The following is a 10,735-nucleotide window of genomic DNA, read 5'->3' on the forward strand; positions in this document are numbered from 1 at the left end:
CAAAGAAATGAACGTAAATAATCAATAAATACTAAGTACGTACCTAGTATTTGTTTGTATCATTTTATGCATTTTAATAATGGAGATCTAGTCCAAGAATGTGCACAATATTGGATTACACTTATCATTTATGCAAGTTGTTTAATCAAAATCATCTAGATATATATTTTTCCCGTGGACTTTTGATCGGTCATATGGTGGATATATGCAATATTAATAAATAATGTTTTAGATAATTATGATATACAATACAACTTTAAAATATGCATTTTACAATGTCCGTATGAGAAAATAAGGCTTGATATTTGATTCAGCAAATGCTCTTTAACGATTATGGTTGATAATAAATAAAAATATCGTATATTTTTTATTTTTTATTTTTTGGAAAATAAGTTTATAAGGGTCGATCATTACACTCTACTTATTATTAAAAATTTTTTTGTCTATTTGATTATAATGGTTGCACAAACGTGAGTATAAAATACCGAAATAAGAGTCTTCGCTAGTTTAATTTACAATTACTGTATCACAATTATCTCAAGTCTTTAACATATAAGTATGTCTCTAGGACAAAAGTCAATATTTCATATTCTAACTTCCGAAGCTGGTTTAAAGTTGAAAAGTAATGGAGAAGGGCCACACGAACTGGGTAGGATATGTTGAACGCGTGAATACGCAAAGTATTTTACACAGCGATTTTTCATACCAATGACGCGTCTTTCAAAGATTATGTCAAGACGGAAAAATCAAAAATTTTTATTAATTGATTTTTTGAGACCGAATTCAAACTGATTAATCTTTTGTTCAACACTTTTAAACTTTAAATAGGGATAGAACCTTCAACTTTTCGACGCGAACTTTGTCAAAAGTTAATGTCGCATCCGCAGTATCCCGATCCTATTATTGATCAATTTTTAGAAGCATTACAAGAATTATTGGACGAGGATCCAGCACAGTTTATGACGTGTTTAAAACCTCTTTTGGTGAACGGAGAATCAAGATTGTAATTAATAAAAAAAACTTCGTTGATTTTCTTAATCTTAATTTATTATTGACCATAAAAATCTTTATCAATTAGCGGTACAGATAGTTTGATTAGAATTCTATTGGGTATCGATGTTATCCAATCAAAACTATTTGACCAATTATTAGAGAGATTACCGACATTCATTTCAGAGTCGGATAATGATAGCGTTGAATCACCAATTCCACGATTGATATTACAACAATTGAAATGGCTAGAGTATACAGTTGACCCTCTTCGTTTAACAGAAAAAATCTTGGAGGTAAAGACATTATAAATATGATAATTGTATTTGATGATCTATTATTAAACTAGATTTTGATTATTATATCCAAATTATCCTAAAGATGATACCCATCACTCCTTTAGACATCCAAAGAGAAATTATAATAAATTTACCTGAAATTATTAACGATTCAGAACAGATGGTAATGAATGTATTTAAGAATACAATAATATAGAATGATTACCCATAATATAATATCCTTTTCTTTAAATACTTTTAGACGGTTATTAAGGCTCTTATAGATTTAATGGACCAAAGCCATCGATTAATAGTCCCCATTCTTGATGCACTCTCTAATTTTATAATACAAGAAGATTATATGTGTAAAATTCGCGAAACAGTCTTTGATCAGCTTGAATCAGCAGATTTGGAAGATTTACCACTTATTATCAAGTTCTTGCTTCAGACGGCTACACTTGAAGATGCTTTTATAGTATGTTTCATTGATAATTTTATTTTGACAAATTTTATGTGGTTGAAGTCTTAATAAATTATCTTGTAGATTATTAAACAAATTAGGGAAAGAGTCGATTTTCGTTCAATAGGAAAATTACAAAACGAAGCAAACCAATCGAAATGTAATCAAAAGAAGAAAAAGGAACAAGTTCCTGAATCTTTGATTCTTGATTCAATTAAAAACGGAATTCAATTTCATAAGTTCATTATGGACGCTTGGATTAAAGCAATCAATGATATCAAAGTGACGGTACAAGTTTTGGCTCATATAATTTTTTAAAAAGATTTTAAATCTTAAAAAAATTGACTTGCTTTTTTTTTTATTTTTAGACAAAACACATGATCATTGACGTTTTGGTTTTGTTGATTATGCATTCAATCCCGGGTGCAAAGAAAAAAGTTGAAAATATATTCCGTAAAAAGATTGAAAGTGGCCTTTTTACAAGGGAGCTTTTAGAAGAAGCCATTACGTGTCACTATGAAGGTTTGCAAGAATATTTTAATAATATTATTTCACTTTCGGAAAGCCTTCTTCGATCAAGTCAACAGCAAGCAACATTAGCACGGGCTGCTTGTTCATTATATAAAAGTTCTTTCATGGTATTCGAAACTTATGAACAACAAGAAATTATAGCCTCGTTAGTAACACATATTGGGAGTGGTTCAAATACTGAGGCAGATTCTGCACTATCAGTACTTTCACATCTCGTTGAAACTGATCTCGTAAAAATATGCCGATTCACAATTTTTGTGAAAGGGATCTTGGATTATTTGGATAACCTATTAATAGATCAAATTAGAATATTATTTGATGTGTTAAGTAAACTAATATGTGAGGTAAATTTACTAACTTCTTAATGTTTAAAGAAGTTATTTGATCAACGAGTTTTAATTAAAATTGAAATTATTGAAGGACGCTAACTACGGGGATGGTAGAAGTGGCTTACTTTCTGAGTTTTCAATTGTTATTCAAAAACAATTGTCGAATCCTAGTGAAAAATACAAACAGATCGGTGTCATTGGAGCTTTAGCTTTGGTGAAAACTTTGGGCGCCAAAGAATTAAGTTCAAATGATGTTGACCCAAATTCTGGTAAGTTGCAAATTTTTTATTAATATTTAATCAAATTACTAAAATACTTTCTATTAGGTTTAAAGGACTCAGAGAAACGTAATCCATTCTTAGATATAGTAAAAGAAACTCTTACTAAAATTGAGCGACATTGTGTGAGATCAATGGTAGAGTAAACATAATTTAATCGTTTTTACGTATTCACTATTTTATCTTGAAATTTATTCTCTACTTTTTAAAGGCTTGTCTTTCTTTTGCGTTTGACGAGCTCGCCTATTTCATTTCTCATGATCTTTTAGATGAGGATCTCGTCATTTGGATCAATGATAAATTAGCTTCTCCATTTCAAGATTACTTTATCTTAGATGAAGATGACATATCAGTCTATAATAAGGAGGCTTATCATTTACCACGGATACCAATCGAACCCTGGATGAAGATAGATGTAAAAAAATAAATCACTCAACTCGTTTTGTTATTTTATTAGTCCTTATTTTATTCTCACGATTTATTACATTTGAACATAAATAGGGTGAATTATTAAATATTATATACCCTTTATTATGTGAGCCTTATGTATCCGCAGACGTACGCACAAGTCTTGGTGTAAAACGTGATTGGATAATGAGCTCTTGTTCAATGTTTAAATTATGGCAAGCGTGTGAAAAGGCCAAAAATAAAGGATCATTAGAAGAGATCGATGCCTTGTTGGGCATGGGGATACTCATGTACGAAAAACAAACAGCAGAAGTAAGGGTTTTTTTTTTTGTATTTTCTTCAAGTTTATCTTTTTTTTTCTTTTTTTTTTGTTGATTATTATATTTCCTAGCATATGAAAAGTAACAACTATACAAAATTAATGTACGAAACTGCATGTAACGCATTATTTTATGCTATTAACTGGTAGGCTATATTGTTCATTTCACTTCTTTTTCTAAGATTAAAGACTCGGATTAAGATATTTCATAACGGTTTATGAAAATAAATTGAATTTTTTTTTTTATATATTCACTAAAATAATTAGGTTCCGAGAGATTGTCAACGCATTTTGGAGTCAATCGGATATTGATGATACAACATGTAGTAAGTTTTATTCTCTTTATTTACCGATTTTATTTACCTACCTTATTAATAAGAAGTAAATTTGTTCGATTTGTTAGAAAAAATAATAACAAGATTACAGAATATAAATGAATTAGAGAACCTTTTGACCGAGTTATTAAAAATAACTCCAACCTTTCAGCCCTTTGGATTTGGAGTACCTACACAAAAATCAGTTACAAAAGTCAGGGCTATTGCCATACCAATTGATACTTCACAAAGAAATATTATTAGAGCAGGCAAGACAGCAAGAAGATCGGCTATTAGTAAAGGAAAGATCATAAGTGCTCGTAGAATTGAAGAACAAGAAGAGGAACAAAGCAAAATTAATGATTCTGTTCCGCAGTTTATGTGCGCTGCGGATTTAAGACCTTTAATGCGCGAACTTGAAATGGAAACATTTGGTATCTTAAAGTATGGAGAATTCAAAAAGTCTCAAGTTGATTATGACGATAACGATGATGGATCTAAAGATAAAGAAGTTTGTGATGATGAAATTCGTTTAAAACCTAAAGAAATCATTTATCTTCTTGAAGACCTTAATCGAAAGCTTGAACACAAAATATCACCATCATCTATGAATATACCTTTTTTCGCTAAGAAGTTTAAAAAGAACGAAATCAATACAAAATCTAAAGGATTTGACTTAATTTCGCGACAGTCCGCATTGGAGATTGTTAGTACAGTCTCCGAAAAGTATTTGCCACTTCTATTAACTCAATTTGAGTCAATTTGTAACTTGCTCGATCCGGACAATGATGTCTTGTTAGAAAGAAATGAGTTAAATGAAACCCAAAAGTGTCTTGAGTTATTACTTGAAATAATTCATCGACTGGTTTCATGGTCTGATTTGAAGAGTCCGGATAATGTACAGACATTAATCAACATTTTGAACCAAATTTCTTCAAGAGATGATTCTTTAACCGAATCCACGACTACTTCAATTCAACGTGATTGTCTTCAAAAATCTATCACGGATGTATTTGAATATTTACTTAAATTTTCATCAAAACTTCCAACTGCAAATTTGGCTATTTTATTTCATAAGATACTTTGTAAAGTTAATGAACTCGCACCTGATCCAAATGAATTATCCGTTAAATTCGGAGATATTGCACGATATTTTGCAACTTATCAATGGCAGGATCGAAAACAATTGAAGCCTTCCTCAATTGTATATCTTATACAACAAGATATTCATTATTCGATAGATAAAATAGAAAGAATCAAATACTATGCTGATTTAGTCCTTCCCTCTCTTGAAAATAATGAAGAAAAAGTATTACAAGAAAATCCATTATTTAATAAGGATACGTTTCAACACTTCTACAAGGCCTTATCTATAGAGTTAATTGAAACTTTACGGGAATTTAAGATGAATGGGACTACAGAAGAAATCCTAACGCAATTTACCAGCATGGTTTATTGTTGGCAAAGATTGGTTTCTTTTATAAAGAAAAATCATAAGCGTGTTATACTCTCCGTGGTGTTGAGATATGGTCGTGGTTTTATTGATTTGTTTGTCAAAAAAATGTTGCCATTCATAGATGAGAGTTTCAAGTTACATCGAGATGTAACATTGATAATTTTTAAAGATTTTCAGAACGCAACTCGGAATATTCAGACGCTTTGCACTCATGTGAAGGTAGCTAAAGATACTATGTTGGCTGCAATGGTCCCAGCTGTAAAAAAGTCTTTGGAGATAGTAATCTTCCAAGTTAAGGCTATGTTACAACATAATGGATATCCTCCAGAAGCATTTTTCATGGGAGCTCTCAAATGTCGCGATATTGAAGGAAATATAGTTGATCCTAATATGCCTATAGACGAGGATACAAGAGATGAAGTAAATTCAGTTCTGAATGATGATGATGACGACGACGGTGATGATGAAGACATAGAGAAAATTGAAGAAGAAAAGCAAGATGAAAATGAGGAAGATGATGATAATGAGATTGCATCAGAGACTTCAAGATCTGCCGATAAAATTCGTGAACGGAAAGGTAAAAAGAAAACTAATACCCCGCAATTTGAAGAAATGGAAGATGGCTCATCTGAGAAGAATGACGGCCATATAACTGAAGACGAAGAAGTAGACGATGCATCAGTTGCAAAGACTGATTCGATAAATTCTGATGTAGAACAGGATATAATTGAACTCTTAGATGAATATATTGAAGAGAAAGAATTAGAGAGTTATAATAGAAAGCGTAGCGAGTGTTCTGCAGATGATGATGAAAATGAGTCAGCGGCAGCATCCTCTTCCAAATCAACGCATAAACGATTAAGAATGGAGTCAAATAAATAGAAATAAATGACAATTCAATGTAATAAAGATTATAATTATAATATATTGTTCCAATTTACAATTGGAAATTTATCTTAAAAAAATTATCCAATAAAATTTTGCAAATCTTATTTGAAGCAGTATAACGTAACAATTTTTTTGATTCACATAATGAAAAATTTCTAGTTGTACAAATTCACTACCGCATTTTGAAAGTAAAAATATACGTATTTTATGGTTCACGGCAGGTTTGGTTTTTTTTTAAATTTGTGCTTATGAGTTGTAATAATATTTATAAACATTATCTATCATTCGTGGCAGAAATTCTTTTTTAAGCCACTTTTTGTTCGTTTGGTTTGAATTTTTTAAATAATTAACGTTAAAAGTAATACTAGCTTTTTTTTTTATAAAAAAAAATGACGTTCTTGAGATCTAAAATTATAGTTTTTATATTCGTTGCTACAATATTCTTTCTTATATTTTGGCCAACAAATCCAACAAATTATTATTCAAAACAATCATGTGTTGGACAAAATAGTAATTCGCCAATCGAAAATAATGGACCAGGACCAGTTATTGATGCAATTAGAACAACAACTATAACGGATTTAAAAGGAGAGCAGAAAGAATATTTAAATGCAAAGGGATATATTACATATCTTCATACACTTCGTAAACAACATAAAACAGCAATAGCATCATTAACACGTAACGCAGATAGAGCAGTAGCAAATAATACAGTATATTCAGTAACATTAAAACCACAATTACCACCGTCAGGAGATCCGCATGATTATATGTCGTTGGGAAGATATTTTTGGCCTGATCCAACTAAACCTGATGGATTGCCATATATTCGTAAAGATGGTTATGTTAATCCCGAGTTTTTTACTGTTCTAGACTATGTTTTTATGAGACAAATGTTTAGAGAAGTCCAAGATTTAGGATTCGCATATTTTTTTACTAGAAATGAAACTTATGTTCAAAAGGCTACGTATCGTATTAGAGAATGGTTCTTAGATGAAAAAACTAAGATGAACCCAAATTTAAACTATGCTGGATTTAGAAAAGGGGAAGTCATAGGATGGAAAACTGGCGTTTTGGATTTTCATCAAATATTTAGAATGTTACAAGCAATACCGCTTATGAGATATTCGAATCAATGGGATCCTAGCATTGAAGTAGGATTAAAGGCATGGTTATCGGAATATTATGTGTGGTTTACTACATCTAAAATGGGTAGAGGAGAAGGGAAAGCAAAGAATAATCATGGTACATTTTATGATGTACAAGCATTATTTTTATTAGATTATCTTGGTAGATATGATGAAGCAAAAGCTTTTGCTAAACAATCTATAGAAAATCGGATAAATAAAGGTATATTACCAACAGGACAACAACCACATGAAACCGAAAGGCCGACATCATGGTTTTATTCAATATTTAACTTGCAAGGTTTATTTATGTTAGCTGAAAGAGCTGATCATTTTGAAATCGATGCTTGGAATTATGTCGGACCTGAAGGTCAAAGTATACGTAAAGCTGTTGACTATTTATTACCTTATGCTTTAAATGATGGTAAAGGTTGGCCTGTACCCAATATTAAAGGTTTTGAAATGAATGATTATGTTAAAATTTTAGAATTATCTTATATTATTTGGGGGGACGAAAAATATTTAAATTCTGTCGAAGAATTAAGACCAAAAGCTAAAGCTGAACAAGCTGCTGGTCTTAAATTGGCTAAATGGGAAGATAATTATCTTTGTAACATAGCTTTATTGACTAATCGCTTACTTTGGACTTGTTTATATTAATAATATAATGTATTTAAAAAAAAAAACATTTGGAATAATTATTAGGAAACTTAGATATTTTAATAAATCAATATTATTATTATAAAAGTTAATTATTAATTATGAATTTGATCCATACAGTATGCCCTAAATTTTCACTGATGTTTCTGTTATGTTTGGAAAATGATCAACAATTAGGAAATAGAAAAGTTCTAAGCGAAACTGAATACTATTATAAAACTTGATACATAACGATAAGTAAATCTTATGATTAATTTATTTTTGAAAATTAAGTATGAAATTAGAATTGTTTATAGTTTGAAATTAAATGATTATAAAATATTAAAATATAATCTTGGATATATATTTAATATTACAAATTATTAGTGACTAATTATCAATAGTTCTTTATATACTTTAAATATTTTAAAATTATTATCTGTAATTCAGAGATTACCATTTGGATAATAGGTAGTACAGTAATTATATATTATACAATAAATTTGCCAACAGTCCAACCACTTTTATTAAAAATATATAAATCGTTTGGATATAAATATTACATATTACATATTAAATATATTAAATAATTATATTACCCAATCATTTATATATCATTTAACAAGCTTGCAATGTTAGGTTTTACAATCAAATGCTGTGTGATCTGACCTAAATTAAAAACACTTTCTTGAGAAGGATCAATCACTACAGCATTCTCTAGAAATGTTCGATCTAAACCTGACATAACCTAATAAATTAATAAAAAAAAATCATATTTAATCGATGTACAAAAGTTAAGTATTTAGTATTAAAGCTACTTACGTCAAATGTAAAATCCCCAAGTATCATTTGCATTTTACCTGACCTACGTATAACCAGTCTTCCTATCTGCCCCTCCGGTTTATTACAATTAATGGCGTCCCCCGCATTGTCTTGCTCTCTTTCTTTACCTTTTCCTTGTCCTGCAGGCAATTGTGTTAATGGTGATCCTGTCCCCAATTTATCTGCGACTCTGCCTTTTCCTTTGTCAAGTTGAGATGATCTATCATTGGACCCACTCATCCTTGAGCGTTTAGATGGTTCAAATTCAGGCAAGATAGTAGGCAATTGGAAACATAATAGATGATTTTCCTAATATAAATATAAAACTATTATTAAACACACTTTATCTAAATTAAACAAAATAATTCCTTGTAACTTACTTCATCAAACTGGATTAATTTCCTTTTAACTTCTTTCGATTTTTCGTTGTCAGTTACATCCTTGCCTAATGGATAAAAAGAAAAGAAAGTTCGTCGACTTCGGTTTCTATCTCTTTCTAAATCAACAAAAATCACGAGCCATTGACTCCATAATGCAAAAACTAGAGAATTGCTAATAGAATAAACTATATATTGTATATAAGTTCATTAATGACCTTACCTTCCAATATACCAGCAGTATCCTCTTTTTCATGTTCAACTAAAAGCATATCCGGTGCCCATGGATCTTCTCGGAAAGAATCAAAATCTTCAGCATTATCTGTCCTGCTTTTCCTTTCTTCAATAATTGAAGTACTAAAAACATTTGTGGTATCCACTTGTGATATAGGTGATTATGATTATCAATTTATATTATCCAAAGATAGTATAAAAATTATGATGTATCTTACGTGGTTGAATATTAGTATTTGAACCAAATGCAAAGGGTCCAGATGCAACCAAATCTGGCATAAATCTGCCACGTCCACGTGTTCCTAACAAAATTGGTAATACCACAAAAAGGATTGTGTATAAGTTAATGAATTATTTTAACCGATCACATTCTAGTATACCTCTTCCTTGATCTATTCCTCGTCCACTTGAATCAAAACCAGATGGTTCATTATCCTAAAGAGTATTATTTTAGTTTCATATATTATTATTTATAAAAAGACTAAATTATCCTATAGAATGCTCACTTCTACATAAAATAATTCAGGGGTAATTGTGTCGGCAGTTATTGTTCTTAAAAGGATTGCATGGTATTAGTCATTGTGTTTATAAACACTTTTAATCATATTATGCTTACGGTTGGGGTCGTCTATGTGCTTCAGGTACTGTCGGAACAAATATTTTCTTTTGTGTTCCACGTAACGTTACTCTTGAAGACGTTGATAGAAAGTAATGTCCAGTTGGAGCTGTTCTCACCGAAGCTAATCTCCCTGGAGCTGGAAGATCATGCGATAAGGAACCAAAACGTCTACCGCTCGAAATTGAAGCTAATGAGGGAGTAGGTGAAGGTGCCCTGCTTAACTGTGGAGACATTGGACGATTTATTTCCGACCCTAAATCCATATTAATATCTGACAAAAGTGGTCTAGATTGTTCAGGAGTTCTATTTATATCTGTCATTAAAACTTCGTCTTCTATAGAAGCAGATCTCCCTCTGCCCCGACCCCTCCCTCTTCCTCGAGTAACTCCTGATTGCCTTTCCGCAGTGATTCTAGATCGAGTAGTACTTCTAGCACCTCTTGGCCGTCCTCGTCCTCTCTTGGGCGCGGCTTGGCTTTCGATTGCTTCGTCTGCCATTAGGGAGTCACAGATATTACGTAATATAATTTTATTAGATCTCCAACGCAAGATATCAAAATTTTAACCAATCAAAATAGAGATCGTGTCACTATGACAAAACATAAGAAAATTAATGAAAATAAAAATTATTTTATTGTAATTAAAGAATTAAAGATTAATATAAGTA

At 30.8% G+C, this 10,735-nt stretch overlaps 3 protein-coding genes across 3 annotated transcripts; 2 read left to right on the forward strand and 1 right to left on the reverse strand.

Annotated features, from left to right (window-relative positions):
• Positions 1 to 540: 540 nt before the first annotated feature.
• Positions 541 to 6,321, forward strand: OCT59_016497 (uncharacterized protein). Its single transcript, XM_025311699.2, has 14 exons — positions 541 to 649; positions 829 to 1,003; positions 1,079 to 1,286; positions 1,372 to 1,452; positions 1,531 to 1,743; positions 1,813 to 2,016; positions 2,097 to 2,603; positions 2,680 to 2,857; positions 2,915 to 3,003; positions 3,078 to 3,281; positions 3,368 to 3,586; positions 3,666 to 3,739; positions 3,861 to 3,919; positions 3,997 to 6,321. The coding sequence occupies exons 1-14, from the start codon at positions 559 to 561 to the stop codon at positions 6,243 to 6,245; spliced, it is 4,551 nt and encodes a 1,516-aa protein (XP_025169110.1). The 5' UTR covers positions 541 to 558; the 3' UTR covers positions 6,246 to 6,321.
• Positions 6,322 to 6,498: 177 nt separating this feature from the next.
• Positions 6,499 to 8,546, forward strand: OCT59_016498 (uncharacterized protein). Its single transcript, XM_025321374.2, has one exon. The coding sequence runs from the start codon at positions 6,641 to 6,643 to the stop codon at positions 8,036 to 8,038; it is 1,398 nt and encodes a 465-aa protein (XP_025169109.1). The 5' UTR covers positions 6,499 to 6,640; the 3' UTR covers positions 8,039 to 8,546.
• On the reverse strand, positions 8,501 to 10,587 carry OCT59_016499 (uncharacterized protein). Its single transcript, XM_066145745.1, has 8 exons — positions 10,067 to 10,587; positions 9,957 to 10,002; positions 9,831 to 9,885; positions 9,669 to 9,752; positions 9,440 to 9,595; positions 9,220 to 9,284; positions 8,840 to 9,148; positions 8,501 to 8,765 (listed from the first exon to the last, which is right to left on the reverse strand). Exons 1-8 carry the CDS (start codon positions 10,564 to 10,566, stop codon positions 8,625 to 8,627), a joined length of 1,356 nt encoding a protein of 451 aa, XP_066003498.1. The 5' UTR covers positions 10,567 to 10,587; the 3' UTR covers positions 8,501 to 8,624.
• Between the last annotated feature and the right edge of the window lie 148 nt (positions 10,588 to 10,735).

This window comes from Rhizophagus irregularis, chromosome 25, assembly GCF_026210795.1.
Source record: "Rhizophagus irregularis chromosome 25, complete sequence".
In the NCBI taxonomy this organism is placed as follows: domain Eukaryota; kingdom Fungi; phylum Glomeromycota; class Glomeromycetes; order Glomerales; family Glomeraceae; genus Rhizophagus; species Rhizophagus irregularis.